We start from the raw sequence: 17,689 nt of genomic DNA on the forward strand, positions 1-17,689 counted from the left end.
AGAGAGAAAAGGAGATGTCTACGTAAAGATAAAATCAGGAGGAAAATAACTGTCAGCCCAAAATTCTACATCAAGTACTTTAAAACTTCTGCATCCATGGGCAGCACCTGTGGCTCAAAGGAGTAGGGCACTGGCCCCATATGCCAGAGGTGGTGGGTTCAAACCCAGTCCTGGCCAAAAAACAAACAAACAAACAAAAAAACTTCTGCATCTTTTCCTTTTAGCCTCCATGTACTCTGACAAAAATTCTACTATCTTCAAACCATCCCTCCTCTATGGTATGGTAATAAACTTATCATCTTCTGAGATTTATATTACATTATAAATTGTCAGCAATTTAAACATGTATGTCTTACATTTTACTCTATATGGAGTTTGCTTAGATTCTTGAATCTGTAGATTTATATGTTTCCTTCAACTTATGAATATTTTTGAATATTAAATACTTACAGTGAAAATATATACAACAGCAACAAAGAAAATTAAATAAAAACAGATTCATCAAGTAATAAGTAAAATTAAAAAAAGAAAAATGTTAAACACTCCTGAAAAACACAAAAGTAGTTTTGAACAAGGCCTGGGCACCATGACTCACCCCTGTAATCGTAGCACACTGGACAACTGAGGCAGGAAGACTGCCTAAGGTCAGGAATTCGAGACCACCCTGAGCCAGAACAAGACTCTGCCTTTACCAAAAATAGAAACATTATCTGGGCATGGTGGTGTGTACCTGTAGTCTTAGCTACTTGGGAAGATGATCCGGGAGAACTGTTTAAGCTTGGGAGTTTGACGTTGCAGTGAGCTAAGACCAGATCTCTGCACTCTAGCCCAGGGGGATAGCCACAAAAAAACAAAAAAAAAAACTTATTGCTTAAAAAAACGTTAATGTAATGATTGTGTGAGCCAACAGCAAGTTTTAATCTTTTTGCTATTGGAGGCTCTCGCCTTGATGTTCGGGTTGCTAGGACAATTTCAATTTCAAAATATTAGTTTGCTACATTGATTAACTCTGCCTTTCATGAAGAATTTTTCTGTAGCCTGAGATTTTGTTTGATAACATTTTATTCATAGTAGAATGTCTTCCAAAACTGAAGGCAATCCTCTCAAATCTTGACATTGCTTTATCAATTAAGTTAATGAAATATTCTAAATCCTTCATTGTAATTTCAACAAGGTTCATAGCATGTTTACCAAGAGTAGATTCCATCTCAAGAAATCACTTTCATTGTTCATCAGTAAGAATCATCCTCATCTGTTCAAATTTTAAGGTAAGCTTGCAGCAATTCAGTCACATTATTGGGCTCCAATTCTGATTATAGTTTTCCGGCTATTTGAACCACATCTGTAGTTATTTCCTCCAATGAAGTCTTAAACCCCTCAGAGTCTTCCAAGAGGACCGGAATCAACTTTCAAACTCCTCTCAATATTGATATTTTGACCATCTCCCAGGGATCATAGATGTTCTTCATGATATCTGGAATGGTGAATCCTTTTGCTTCACCTTGCACTGCTGTGTTGTGAAGACAGCTTCTTTCTTTAAATCCTATAAACCAACCATTGGTAGCTTCCAACTTTTCTTCTACAACTTCTTCACCACTCTCGGTCTTCATAAAATTAAAGAAAAGCAGGGCCTTGCTTTAGACCGGGCTTTGGCTAAGAGAGTATTGTGTTTGGTCTAATTTTTATTCAGACTACTCAGACTTTCTTCCTATCAACTGTAAGACAGTTTCACCTTCTTATCACCATATGTTCCCTGGAGTACCGCTTTTAATTCAGTTCAAAAAGTTTTCCTTTACATTCCCAACCTGGATAAGTGTTTGACACATGAGGCCTAGATTAAGCTTATCTCAGTTTTCAATGGTGCCTTAATCACTAAGCTTAATCCCTTCTAGCATCTGATTTAAAGTGAAATACGTGTGACTCTTCCTTTCACTTTAACACTGCAGGCTTATTAATTGGCTTAATTTCAATACTTTTGTGCCTCAGGGAATAAAGAGACTAGAGGAGAAGGAGAGAGATAAGGAAATGGCCAGTCAGTGGAGCAGTCAGAACACATACATTTTTTCATTTAGTTTATCTTTTTATATGGGTGAAATTCTGGTATCGTACAACAATTACCATAGCAACATTAAAGATCATTGATTACAGACCATCATAACAGATATAATAATAATGAAAAGTTCTGAAACATTGTGAGAATTGCCAAAGTGAAACACAAAGTGATCACATGCTATTGGGAAAATGGCACCAACAGATTTGCTTAATACAGGACTGCCAGAAACTTTTATTTTACAAAAATGCAACATCTGGGAAAAGCAATAAAATGAAGCACAATTGAATGAGGTATGCTTGGGTAAGGAAAAGCTTTCTAATTATGATTCAAAATCAAAAGGCAATACAGGCAATACAAGAGTGATGCACTTGACAAACTTAAAATAAAAATACTTGCATGCCAAACAAAACCCGTAAAAAGAAACTTATTAATAAAAGATAACTGACACATGTGACACACAGGAAGAATATATTGTACCATACATCACAGAAAAAATGATTGATATTCCTAATAATGGGAAAAGTACATGAAAGAATTTCTAATGGACAACACTAGAACAAACTGAGCAGAAAAGGAAAATGATAGCATTAATGATACATAGAATAAGATTAGAGTATCTAATAGTCCATATGGCTATACAACATAGAAACTAAGTAAATAAACAGAAACAAAGAATAGCTTTCCTTTAAGAAGAACTGCAACTAATAAATGCAAAAGGAAAGAAAGATAATAAATGGCAAAATTAATAGGCAAAATATTTGGGAAGAAAACATTTGCAGAGTCATAAAATATCTCCCAAGGTACATACTAACCATGAAATCAAAAAAATAGTTAACTTTATAATGGAGAAACTCAGTATACTGACACCTTAAATAAAGTATCAAAGTTAATATCACAAATAAGATCTATCATGAACACCTTGATAATATTATGATGATGGACCCATCATTTCTGTGGCAATTTTGCCAAAAATGCATAATCTCATTCTAATCATAACAAAATAATGACCAACAGAAATATAAGAGCATTCTACAAATTAACTGTCAGTACTTTTTAAAACTCTTAAAGTCATAAAAGGAAATACTAAAGAACTATTGTTGGTAAAAGGAGACAACAAAGACATGACAAATAACTGAGAAGGTATTTAAGATTAAGCCTTAGAACAGAAAAGGGGTATGAGTGGGAAAACTGGTGGAATTCAAATAAGGTTGGCAAACTTAGTGAATAGAACTGTACCAATATTATTTAATGGTTTTGATAACTGTATTATGGTTATATAAGATGCTAACATTAGAAGCAGCTAAAGGGTAACTGGGAATTCTCTATACTGTTGTAAAATTTTTCTGTTAGTCTAAACTTGAAAATAAAAAATTTAATAACTTTTAGAAAAACTGTACTAATAGAGAAATGATCAGTTTGTGGAGGGTCAGGGGCTACTGTAAGAAGACTGACTACACAAGGGAATAAGAGCCTGTTTTCAAGGACAGAAATTTTCTACATCAATACTTTTTTCCGAAAATCCATAGTTAAACAAGCTGGTAAATTTTGTTATAAGTAAATTATATGTCAGTAATGCTGACAAAAAAGTATTTCAGATATAAATAAACTTTGTAAGAAGTGTTGTGTTACAATCCAATACAAGCAGAATGCAGAGATGAGATATTTAGTAAAACTATATGCCCTTACCAGATTAATTAACTGAGTATGCACTACATCTTCTACCAAAATTGCTGTTTCATGAAGAGGCCTCCTGGCATCACCTAAAGAAAACCTGCAAAAAAAAAAATTTATACACATCAATAATAAGAACCATGAAAGGCAAAAAGTGAAAATTACTACAAGAATCAGCTTAATAAAAACAATACAAATGGTTCCAAATAGAGGTACACATCCTCTGATTTCTCTTCAGATCATATAAATCTTTCACCTTTTACTAAATAGATAAACAAATCTTCTTCCATGAAAATACAATCTTTCCTACATAAAGCTGCAAAACTTACAAAGAAAAGTAGAATATTACATGATATATAATATTTCTTGAATTTCATAATATTTTTATTTATTTTTAATTTTTTAAACTTTTTTTTTCCTAGACAGAATGTCACTGTTACTCTGGGTACAGTGCCATAGCCTCATACATTACAGCAACCTCAAACTCCTGGGCTCAAGCTATCCTCTTTCCTCAGCCTCCTGAGCAGCTGGGACTATAGGCATCTGCTACAACACCAGGCTAATTTTTCTGTTTTTAGTAGAGACAGGTTGTCACGCTTGCTCAAACTGGTCTCAAACTCCTGAGCTCAAGAGATCTACCTGCCTCAGCCTATAAGAATAGTAGGATTCCAGGCATGAGCCATTGCACGAAGCCTAATTTCATAGTCCTTTTTAAAGGGCATTTACTGTTTCAAAATGCAAAGTAGTAACAACCACTTGGTAACACTAGCAACCAGCAAATTATGTAACTATATCCAAATTATCAGTACAAGAGCACAGCAATAGGCACATACAAAGTTATAAAAGTGTAAGCTATGATTGCCAATGAAAATTAGTATGAAAAATTTATGTTAATGTTACCAATTATGATTTCCAATAACATAAAAGCAAGAGTTGATTACAAAATTGGTCTTCTCAACTTTCTGATGTGCAGAGAGAATCCATTCCTTCAAGAACACTTGAAAGTACACATTTATTATTGAAATATAAATATAAAAATCTATATTTAAAGCATACTTTAAATAGTGGTAGAGAAGACAAAAAGAAGTTGTGCAAGACAAAAAAACACAGTGCCATTGGGGTAAGAGAGCAATGAAATCAAAATTTATTCTGAAAGCATCTACTTGTTCATAGCCACCAACAGCCTATATTGAACTGGCACAATATTCAAGTTAAAGGAAAGAACGTGGAGATACCAAGCAAGGTAAGAAATCTGTCTGAAGGACCCAATATCAACTTTAGAAATGTAGCATTCAGTGATGGTGATAACTTTAGTTCACAAGCTGGGAAAACATCCATTCCACATAATGTACCTTGATGACCTTGCCCAGGGCTTTGAGTAGAAGAGGGGAAAAAAAGAAAAAAAATATTTTCCTAAATACAGGTGTTTTTAATTATAAATTCACTTTTATCATGCTAGAAATATATCTTTAGAAAAAAGCAAAAAATTAACTTAATGTGATTTATACTGATAGTGCCACAGATACCTGGCAGAGAAAAATGCAAATCATTTCTTCAAAAACACATTTAAAGCCTTGAAAAAATTTCCATGGATGACATATCAAGGACTATAAATTCAAAATTAAAATTTACTACATATACTAGGAATCAAATTATCATGAGTAAGAGTGAGACCAACAAACTGCAGAATCAGATCCACAAAGCCTACGTGTACCAGATTAATTAAATAATAAATATATATTAAGGATGTGATTCAATATTTTCTAAAGGAGAAGTGAAAGATAATACATAAGAATAAAAAAAAACTACCAAATTGGTAACCATATTTGTAAAATAACTAAGCAGAAATACAAATGAAAAACATGACAATAGCATTTAAAAAGTTACTAAAGGGACAGAAGGGATATACACAATGTAATAAACACCCCCCACAGCTAATATCAAACTGAATGCTGGAAGTCTGAAAGCTTTTTCCCTAAGATCAGCATTAAAATAAGGATGCTCGTTTCTATCACTTCTGTTCAACATACTACTATAAGTTCTAGCCAAAGCAATTAAGTAAGAAAAGGAAATAAAACACTTCTAAATTGGAAAGAAATAAAATTATCTCTGTTTACAGATGACATGACCTTCTATATAGAAAACACCAAAGTATCCACAAAATATTTTGTTAGATCTGATAAACAAATTCAACAAAGTTGAAGAATACACAATCAACATTTAAAAATCATTTGTATGAATATATACTAGCAATGTATAATCTAAAAAGGAAATTGAGAAAACAGTAGCATCAAGAAGAATAAAATACATAGTAATAAATTTAGCAAAGGAAGTGAAAGACTTGTATACTGAGAACTATAAAAGACTGATGAAAAAAATTAAAGAAAACAAACCTATGTAAATAAAAAATGTGAGTAGATAAAAAGACATCTGCTCATAGATTGTAATACTATTAAGATGATAATGTTATATAAAGTTACACACAGATTCAATTCAAAAACTATCAAAATACCAAATGGCATTTTTTTAAGAAATGGAAAAACACATTTGGGTATTCAAGAGAACCTGAATGACCAAAAACAACCTTAAAAAAAACAATGCTGGAGGAATTACTTCCTGATTCAAACTTACCATAAAGCTACAGTAATTAAACCATACTCATACTACCAGCATAAGAACAGAAATTACAGACAAATGCACTAGAACAGAAAGCCTACAAAATAAACCTTTACATAGATGGTAAACTGACTTTTGACAAGGATTCCAAGACCACCCAATATGAAAAGGATAGTCTTCAACAAATGGTTCTAGAGAAACTAGATATCCATATGCAGAAGAATGAAGTTCATATTTACTTTGAACCATAAATTACAATCAATTTAAAAAGGATCAAAGACCTAAATTTAAGAGTGAAAACTGTAAAAATCTCAGAGGAAAACAGAAAAGAAAACTTTCATGACCTTGAATTTTGTGATGGTTTCTTAAGGCAAAAGTACTGGCAACAAATTAATAAATTGGACTTTATCAAAATAAAACACTTTTGATATCAAAGGATACTATTTATGAAGAGTGAAAAGATAAACCACGGAACAGGAGAAAAAACTTGCAAATCACATATCAGATTAATGGTCAGAATATAAAAGAAACTCCTACTACTACAACAGCAGCAAAAAAACCAATTTAAAACTGGGCGATAGACTTGATTTGACTAGATAATTTTCTGAAGAACATGTACAAATGGCCAGCAGCAAACAAAAAATGCTCAGTATCACCACTGTTAGTGGAATTGATCAAAACCACAATGAGGTGCCACTTTACTTTGCCAAAGATGGCTGGTATCCCAAATGCAGAAAAATACAAAAGTATTGGTTAGCTATGGAGAAATTATAAACCTCATACATTGCTGATGAGAATGTAAAATGGTACAGCCACTGTGTAAAACAGTTTGTTGAATCCTGTAAATGTTAAAAACAGAATTAGTATATAACCCAGTAATTCTACTCCCATATATAATACAAGGTGGGCCAATTAAGTTTGCTAACTCATCCTAGAAGTATTACCTACCTCCTTGCTAAATATCACTATGGTTACGTTCCAAGTATTCCCCCCTTAGGAAGCTACATACTCACATCAGCATCTAGTCCACCCTTCAAAGCAATTGTCCCAGGATGAGTTCATGAACTTAATTGTCAGACCTTGGACGAGGACAGCTATGATGGCCATTCCAGAAAAAGAGTTCCAAAACAGTTCTGAAGGGTGGAATAGGCACTGGCATTGATACTTCCCAAGGGGAATAGTTTGAAGGAGACTATAGTGAATTTCAGTAATGAGGTATGTAGCATTTTTTCTAGGATTAAGTTTGTGCACTTAACTTTCAGACCTTGTATACCCAAAATAACTGAAAACAAAGACTCAAAAAGATACAGGTACACCAATGTTCATAACAATATTATTCACAATAGTCAAAAGATGGAAGCAACTGAAATGTCCCCATTTTGAATAAACAAAATGTTTTTTATATATATGATGAAATAATAGTCATACAAAAGAAAGAGGTTCTGATACATGCTACTATACGAATGAATCTTGAAAACTCTATGCTAAGTGAAATAAGCCAGACAATAAGGGACAAATATTGCACAATTCCACTTATCTGAGGTATCTAGAATAGGAAAATTCATAGAGACAGAAAGTAGAATAGAGCATAACAAGAAAATAGAGCATACTGCATAATGAGTACAGAATTTCTGTTTGGGATAACTAAAACTTCTGGAAATAGATAATAGTGATGACTGCAAAACACTAGGACTAAGTTTAATGTCACTGACTTTTTTTTTTTTTTTTTCAGTTTCTGGCCGGGGCTGGGTTTGAACCCACCACCTCCAGCACATGGGGCCAGCGCCCTACTCCTCTGAGTCACAGGCAGTACCCAATGTCACTGACTTTTACACTTAAACATAGCTAATGTGAGCTTAGTGTGGTGGCTCACACCTGAAATGACTTTGAGAGGTCAAGGCAGGACTATTGCTTGAGGCCAGAAGTTTGATACCAATATATTAAAATATATATATATACATGTATATATATTATACATTTATATTATTATAATACATATTATTTATCATTGCTATATTATTGATACTATATATTATTCATTATATAATATGTGTAATATATAATATATATGATATATAATATACATTATATATGATATGATATATTATATATAATATACTATATAATATGAATTATATATTATATTTTTATATATCATATTTATATACATGTAAATATATACATGTATACTATACTTTTGATACCATACCAATATATTTAAAAAAAAAATATATATATATATATACACATGTATGTGTGTGTGTGTGTTTATAAATAAATTCACAGCGTGGTATAGGCCTATAATCCTAGCTAAATGGGTGGCTAAGATGGGAGGATCACTTGAGCCCAGGAGAAGATTGCGGTGAGCTATGATGATGCCACTGCTTTCCAGTACAGTCAACAGACTGAGACCTATCTCCAAAAAAATTAAAATAAAAAATAAAATGGCAGGTTTTATGTTGATTTTTACCATAATAAAAGGATAAAAACTTAATAAATTTAAAGTAGCTTAAAAGATAATTAGAGTTCAAATAGATCTGAGAAAATTACCCTTAACACATCATGGATAATAAAAAAAACCATGATTGTCATCCCAAAAATTTGGTTGCATTAGTGTAATGAATACATTTCTAGAAAAATGTAAGTGACCAAAATCAATTCAAGAAAAGACAGAAAACCTCATTAGTTCAATGTTAAAGAAATTGAATCACTATTTAAAAAGAAATTCAATTCATTTGTAAGGTTCTACAAAACTTACAAAGAATAAGTCATTCTGATGGTGCCTATGGCTCAGTGGGCAAGGTGCCAGCCCCATATACTAAGGGTGGTGGGTTCAAACCGACCCCGGCCAAGCTGCAAACAAACAAACAAAAAAATAAAAGCTGGGCGTTGTGGCAGGTGCCTGTAGTCCCAGCTACTCAGGAGGCTGAGGCAAGAGAATCGCCTAAGCCCAGGGGTTAGAGATTGCTGTGAGCTGTGATGGTGCAGAACTCTACCAAGGGTAACAAAGTAAGACTCTGTCTCTAAAAAAAAAAAAAGAAAAAAGAATAAGTCATTTTAACATTCTAACTTTATACATACCTTTTAGAGAACAGAAAAAGAGAGAAACTTCCAAACTCATTTTTTGAAATTAGTATAACATTGGTATCAAAACCAAAAAGGGACCTTATAAGAAAAGGAAAATTGCAGAGAAATTTTACCACATGTACATAACAAAAACAAAACCATAAATAAAACAATTAGCAAACTGAATACCGCAATGTATTTAAAAGAAAGGATGGCCAGGCATGGTGGCTCATGCCTATAATTCTAGCATTCTGAGAAGCCAAGGCAAGAGGAACTCTTGAGCTCCAGAGTTCAGAAACCCCATCTCTACTAAAAATAAGAAAACAATTATCTTAGTGCAATGCCTCTGGCCTATATTTCCAGCTACTGGAGAAGATGAGGCCAAAGGATCACCTAAGCCCAGCCAGGAGTCGGAGGTTGCAATGACCTGTGAAGATGCTGCTGCACTCTAGACAGGACAACAGAACAAAATTACGTCTCAAAAACAAAACAAAACAAAACATAACATATTGTGACCAAGTTAATTCTGCAGTGATGGTTAATTTCGTGTCACCTTGACTAGGCCATAACATTTCTAGATACTTGGTTAAACATTGTTCTGAGAGTGTCTGTGAAGGTGTTTTTGGATGAGGTTAACATTTGAACTGGCAGATGGAGTAAAATCTTCTGCCTTCCCCAATGTAGATGGGCCTTATCCAATCTATTGGTAAGAACTAAATATCAGAGTAAGAGAATAGAATCTATTATCTTATCAATCTATTAATAAGAACTAAAATCAGAGTAAGAGAAAATTCACTCTTTTTCTGAGGCTGCATCTATGCCTTCATGAAGAGTTACATATAATTGGTTGACAAAGGAAAAGAAGACTAGGAGCTATTTTTTCTGCACAATATACAGGTATCCCCTAATAGTGGACAACAATAGCAATAAGATCACTTTCTGGAACATCCCTGGAGAACAGTATTAAAGGGAAATCCTCCTAAGTGGGCAGAATTTTGAATGATGCACCTGGTTTCTTCACTTTGTTTAGAAGAAGAAATTATCAGACATGTAATTATATATCAATTCATGGACTGTGGCCAGAGTTTTGGCTGAATGGTCAGAAACTTTGGGAAAACACTATTTGAACAGTGGTGACAATGAAATTTGGGGAAGGGGGTTGTGAATAAACCTTTTATGAGTGGGCAAAATAATGTGAAGATATCTGTGTCCCAGATGAATACTCACCAACAGGTGATCTCAGCAGAGGATTTTAATAATAAAATAGATGAGATTATTCCATGGATAAAAGTCAATCTCGTTCCCCAGCCACGTCTATCATTGCTCAATAGGCTCATGAACAAAGTGGCCCTAAACAGCAGAGATGGAGTTATGCACAGGCTCATTAACAAGGCCAACCTGCCTACAGCCACTAGATTGAGAGCTCAATCTGCCAACATAAACCAATCCTGGGTCCTTGATATAGTAGTATTTCCCAGTGTGGTGAGTCAGCTGTCAGGTTAATTACACTGGACCACCAGGAAATCATGGGAAGGAGTGTTTTGTTGTTACTGGAATAGCCATTTATTCTGGATACAGATTTGCCTTTGTACACACAACACTTCTGCCAAAACTATCATCCCTGGACTTCCAGAATGCCTATCTCTACCATCGCAGTATTCTAGACAGCATATTGCTTCTGATCAAGAAACCCACTTTACAGCAAAAGTATTACAGCCATGAGCCAGTCATGGAGTTTCACTGGATTTACCATGTTTTCCACTATCTCAAAGCAGCTAGATTGAAAGAATGGTAAATGGCTTTTTGAAAACTCAGTTATACACCAGGTAGTTGGCAATGCCTGGCAGAGCTAGCAAAAAGTTCATCAGAAAGCTGTATATGCTCTATATCAGAGATGTTAAATAACCATCTCAAGGTTACAAATCTAAGTAGAGGCAAAAGCTAGCACTGATTTAAATCATCCAGTAGTTTCTGTACAATACCACGCTAAATATGCCAAAGTGTAACAAATTAGACAAATCAACTTAAACGATCATTTACCAAAGATTGAGATTAACAAATTATTATAAAGGGTGCCTAGATCAATTACATTGTATAGTTAAATAATTTTTAAGCCTTTTAGAGAGAAAAAGAGGCATTTTAAGAAAGTTATTTTAGTCTCTCAGGCCCCCAAACCAATAACTCTAGGGCTTAACTATCTTATTTTTGCTAAAATTTAGTTAGAAAACTGCCTTTTCTACAACACTGAAAATAGATTTACTATAATCAAATAACATACTCATAAAGAACTTTTCTCATCTATTATTTTTCATTTATACTACTTATGATCACCTTTTTAAAATTTCAGAACAGTAAAGGAGTACAAGTGTTTTTGTTAAATGAGTAAACTGTATAATGCTAAAGTAAGAGATTTTAATGTGACTGTACCAAGAAGAGTGTTCATTATACCTGATAAATGTTTACCCCTCATGCCTTTCCCGACTCTCCCACTTTCTCAGTTTCCAATGTACTTAAAACATCTCTGTACCTGTCTGTACCCATCATTTAGTTCCTACTTATTAGTGAGAACATGTGATGTTTCTTTTTCCATTCCTAACATACTTCACTTAGGATAATGGGCTCTGGTTCCATTCCAGTTGCTGCAAACATTACTTCATTCCTTTTAATGGCTGAGTAGTACTCCTGTTTCATTCTTTTCCATATGGCTAGCCAAATTTCTCAGCATCTTTTATTGAAAGACTATCCATTCTCTATTATATGTTTTTATCTGCTTTGTTGAAAATCAGTTGGTCACGGCTACATGGTTTTATTTCTTGGGTGAGTATTCTATTCCATTGGTCTATGTCTTTACTTTAATACCAATACCACACAGTTTTGGTTACTATATCCTTGTAATATAATTTAAAGTCAGGTAATATGATACCTGTTGATTTATTCTTTTTGCTTAAGATTGCTTTGCCTATTTGAGCTCTTTTTTGGTTGCCTTTGAACGCATCTATTATTTAAAACAGAGGTATCTAACTTTTTGGCTTCTCTGGGCCACAATGGAAGAAGAGAAGTTCTCTGGGGCCATACATTGAACATATAAATGTTTATTAAAACTGATGAGGAAAAAAAAAAAAGGTCCATGAATAATTTTTGTGATATTTGCCATCACAGATAAGCAAAAAAGTCCTCATATAATAAACCTAATTATGCAGCAGCCCATCAGAGTCTTTTAAAATTGTCAAGCAGATCCCAAGTTTGTAATCACTAATACAGAAAATGTGCATATCTAAGTAATAAAAGTCTTTGCCTTTTTGATATTTTTTAACTATAAAAGTGGGCAACATAAAACTAGTGAAATATTTGACATTCTTTTTCAGAAACCAATGTATCAACATCTGGTTTGATGGAAGTAGCTGCAACTCTCAGTGAGTTCTCAAGGTGGTTGTTCTAATTTTACTATTAATGTGCTTCAATATTGAAAATAGTTGCTCACAAATGTAGGTGTTATCAAAAAGAGATGACATGAACATGGCATGATTGTGAAGCAAGGGATATTTATCTCTGAGATAAAAGGATGTATAAAAGTCCAATAAAGAGACATAATCAAATTTTTCTTTAAGTAGAATGTCCAATTGCAGCTCTATGCATTCCACCTGAAAATTGGTAGGTAAAATCCTATTTATGTCAACTAAAACTGGAATCACAAATGCACCAGATCATTATTTTCCCAGAAATTTTGAAATCTGCTTTCAAATTCTTGTATCAAACTGAAAAGCAACGGGGCATATTTTTTACTGTTCACAGTTCTATATTTAGCCAAAGTGTTGAAATGCATAAAATTGTTTGGCTTAATTTCAGCTTGCCATAATTTTCCTTTAGAATACTGTTATGGTTTGAAATATTGTATTGATGAGTTTTAGCTTTAAAGACGCATGTTTAACTCATTTAAATGAGCAGTTAAATCCACTAACAATGCTAAACACATAAGCCAGTTTTCATTATCAACTTCATGCACAAATTTGGTATTTGATACCACAAATGACTTGGTAACATATTGCAAATCATAAAATCTTTTCAACGTTTGGCCTAAACTTAGCCTTCTTACTTCCAAAAAGTAAATGATGTCACCATAGTCAGCATTAATAGTTTTAAGGAATTCCTGAAATTAGCAATGACTACTCAATTCCTAGGCCTTCAGGAAATTCTTGATGACAAATGTTCATGACCTTATCCATTATTAAAGCTTTTATGCATAATTTTTCTTGATATACCATGTAATGATGCTTCATCAAACATGAGTTTGGGCTGGCGATTGCATCATCTTCTATTAATTTTATAAGTCTCTCTCTTTGCCTACGATTGCCAGGGCATCATCAGTAACTATACCAGATATGTTAACAGTGGACAAAGAAAATCACTGTAACATTTTTTTACTGCTTATTATAAATCTCTATGTAATTGTGCCTTTCAATGGCACTAAGGGAGCCCTTTTTTCAGTGACATTATATTTGTCATCAATACCTCTAATAAAAATAGCAAGTTGAGTTATATTTGTAGCATCAGTGCTGTCATCCATCACCAAAGCATAAAATTTAAAATTAGCAGTTTTATTCCCCAAACTTCTTTCAACAGATTTTCCAATTTCTTCAATTTGTCTTGGCTATAATCTGGTGAAACAAACTGATTTTAGAAACATCTCCTTTTTTCCAGGGCAAATTGTATCTGCCATGCTTTTCATATGTTGCCTAATAAACTTACCATCAGTAAACAGTTTTGATTTTTTTTTTGCTATTAAATGCTACTACATAAGAAGATTTTACAATGGGATACATCTAAGTTGTAACTTAAAAAAAAATTTTGTTGACAAGACAGACCTTTTTTTCAGTTCTGTTATTTTGTTCTTACAACACAATCCTTCATATGCATCAAAATTAGCAGCATATTTTTGCATACAATGCCTTTTCAAATTATAGTTTTAAAAACTTGAACAAATTCTCTACAAATTAAGCAGAGTGCCTTATTATTTGCCTTGACAAAAAAGTAGTCACTTGTCCACTTTTCATTGAACAATCTTCCTTCATTGTTGCCATAAGGGTCTCGCGGAAAAGCGATTTCACAGAGAATAAGCACACTTATGAAACTGTGTTTTAAATAAAGGTGACCATCTGCTTGCTCAGGCAAAATGGTGAGCTTCTTTATTTGTGGTTGGTTTATATAGGGAATTTTGTACATGACCACAATACAGCAATGACATCATTGATCCATTTAAACATCATGTGACTACCTGGTGCTTAGCTTCTGATAATCCACTCAACATACACCTTCTGACATAACCCAATTTAACATAACTTAATGGAGAACATGTTGTTAGCCATTACTTCTTTTTCTTATCTGATGATGCCTGAGGCTATGGAGGAACAAGGTAGATTGAATACTTACTTGCCTTTGCTGGCCTTGCCATTTAGAGGCTATTACTTCAGATCTTTAAACAAAGTATAAAAAAACTTCTTGGGCATATAGGAGTTTGTGTGCAAACCTCTGCTCCCATGTAGGCCTTAAGTCAGGGGGTTTTTGCTGAAACCTTTTATAAGAAATTTTTAAGCTGGACTTCTCAAAAGCCTTTCACAAGACCAAGTTTCATCTGTGCCATTAGATACCTATATGAATTGGGTAAATTCCTCTTTTCTTGAGGTCCCCGAGCACATTTCCATTCCTGGACCCATCAGCAAGTGACCTTCATTACCACAGATCAGGAAAGGTTACTGATGGATATCTGGCCAGTTTTCCAAAGGGCTTTTTTTATTGGCCTTATAAAGTCAACCTTTATTCCTTAACGCAGTAAATGCTATTCCAGCCAAAGCCTTGGTCATGTTAGGCTCACAATCAACCTGGCCACATGGGATTCTGCCTCAGTTTCTTACAAGTATGCCTGCACAAAGTCTTTTCACTGCTCTCTCTCAAATGGCTTTTTTGGCCAGAGGCATAAAGAAGGCGTTTCCCCTATACTTCATCTGTAATTTTTCTTTCTGGGGGCTCTGTTTTCTTTTAAGACATTGTAGAAGCCATGCTGGGATTAAAATAATAATAATAGATAAAGGACTATATTTACTTTTAAAATGAAAGTTAATTGACAAGAAATTGGAGAGCAAGGTTTGGGCCCTTCCACATCTTGGTTGCTAACAAAGGATAAGGTAGAAGCCCAATTGTACAGTGTGGCAAGCAATGTGTGAGATGTCCCTGAGACTATTATTACCCTTAATAGTCAAATAAGAATGCTTACTTGACTTGTAAATAACATCAAATGCCTAATGTTACAATGATAGGTTGAAATATTATTAATAATTGCTGCCTTGCCAAGTCATCACGAGCGCAAGTAATGTCTGTTGTCCGATGGTTTCAATTCAACTGTCTGCCCTTGGAAAATAATTCACTGGATGCTTCACACTGATGGAAAACTGAAGCTAAGTACACATACAAATAGCAAAAGCATATACATGTTTATCTCATGTGACACTGCAACACAACATTGTTATCTACAAAAATTCAGGCTCAAGAATCACACAATCAAGTTCCACCAAAAAAAAAAAAAAAAATCACAAAAAACCCGACAAATCTCATAATACTTTAAGTAAGTTTACAATTTTGTGTTGGGCCAAATGCATAGTCATCCTGGACCGCATGTGGCCCAGTAGCCAAGAGATGAACACCTCTGATTTAAAACAACATGTAAAGCATGCAAAAAGAATATTTTCATGCATTTTACATGATTTAGGAATCAGAAAAATTTAAGAAACATAAAGAGATTTGCCTATGGCATCAGAAGCCTAAAGTTAGAATTCTATGGTATGATTTAGTCACAGAGAGATAGGAGAATTTTTCATTATCATAGTTTTAGAAAATTATCCATACAAAATAGATATAAATGAGGCATATTGTACCAGCACTTTCCAGACTGATAGTGTCCATAAAAAAATATTCTATAGTTTTTGTAGACTTGTAGAGAAATGACTTATATATAATTTATTCTTGTCTACAATTGCAATGCATGTTACCATTTTAGATGCTCTTTTTCTGCAGGAAATAACTGTTTGATTTTAAATGTATTTACTGTGCATGTAGTCATTTTTCTAAGCTTACTTGGTTATATAGCATTGAAAATCAATTTTAGGAAACAATGACTTAAGCAAAAAAGTCTAAAATATGTTAAGTACTTTGGTGATAAGATTCTAAATAAGCTGCAGCCTAAGATGTTTGAACTTTAAAACCAAATTCTTAAGTTTTAAACAATGAGATGATAATGGTGATAAATAGCAAACATTTAGAGTTTAAACACCCTTCTATTCATTCAACAGATATTAATTGTGAGCCTTTATCATGTTAGGTACTGAATTTTACACCAGCTGAGAATTTTAAAAGTTCCCACAAACTAAGGACATGAGTCATTTTTCTGTAGCCATGGTAATGAGCAGCCAATAGAATCAATTTTAGAAGTCTTCAACAGATTGCCAAACAATGGCAGCTCCACTGTGCAAAGCCAATCAGGAGCAGACTCATCCCAGTAAACCTATTTCTGAGTGCCAAACAAGCAACAGACTCATCTGAGCAACCTTTTTTTCAACAGATGATATCAACCTCCAAACACTACCAATGTGTGAACTCCAGACTTCCTGACAATGCTACAGGAGAACATCAGTTTTCTCAGCTGAGAAACTATGCTTCACCAGCTATATCTCCCCTTTATGATAAGAAGCAATAAGTCCATTTTTCAGTCACTGAATGATGAATAGAGTGACGGTGTTTCAGAAGTCTGCTCTCACAAATTGGTCAGTCTAACCTCCCTGCCTTCTTTTGTTCCTCTTGACTTATTTTGAAAGATTTCTAACCAACAGGAAAATTAAAATAATACTACAATGAACAGTTATAAATCTTTCATCTAAAATCACCTATTGCTAACATTTCGGCACATTTGTTCGTCCTCTCAAAAAATTTATATACACACATGTATCTTCATACCTATTTTCTTTAAACAGCAACAAAATATACCTATTTTCTTTAAATAGCAAGAGCTTTACGTGTGCCAGGCATACTTACATGTATTAATATTACATCATTTAAACCTCTTAAGGACCCTACAACTTACTAGCATTATGTCTGTCCCTCTGCATCTTGAAGATGTATTTCTTATAGTAAGTGAAATTATCTTTCTTTACTAACTTCCACATACTGGGCTTAGTTTCGCCCCCTGGAACTAGATGATAATCCTTCTTCTACATGACAGGTCTTTAAACCATGAAG

The 17,689-nt window shown here is 33.7% G+C and overlaps 1 protein-coding gene across 1 annotated transcript in view; it reads right to left on the bottom strand.

The window, feature by feature from the left end:
- Positions 1-17,689, bottom strand: part of SUPT3H (SPT3 homolog, SAGA and STAGA complex component) — a 433,675-nt gene that overhangs the window by 218,920 nt on the left and 197,066 nt on the right. Inside the window, exon 3 of the mRNA XM_012804882.2 lies at positions 3,740-3,824. Coding sequence (XP_012660336.1) covers positions 3,740-3,824 — 85 coding nt within the window. The remainder of the gene's footprint in view (positions 1-3,739; positions 3,825-17,689) is intronic.

The sequence above is a fragment of the Otolemur garnettii genome, unplaced genomic scaffold, assembly GCF_000181295.1.
Source record: "Otolemur garnettii isolate 467f Iridium unplaced genomic scaffold, OtoGar3 scaffold00031, whole genome shotgun sequence".
NCBI lineage: Eukaryota > Metazoa > Chordata > Mammalia > Primates > Galagidae > Otolemur > Otolemur garnettii.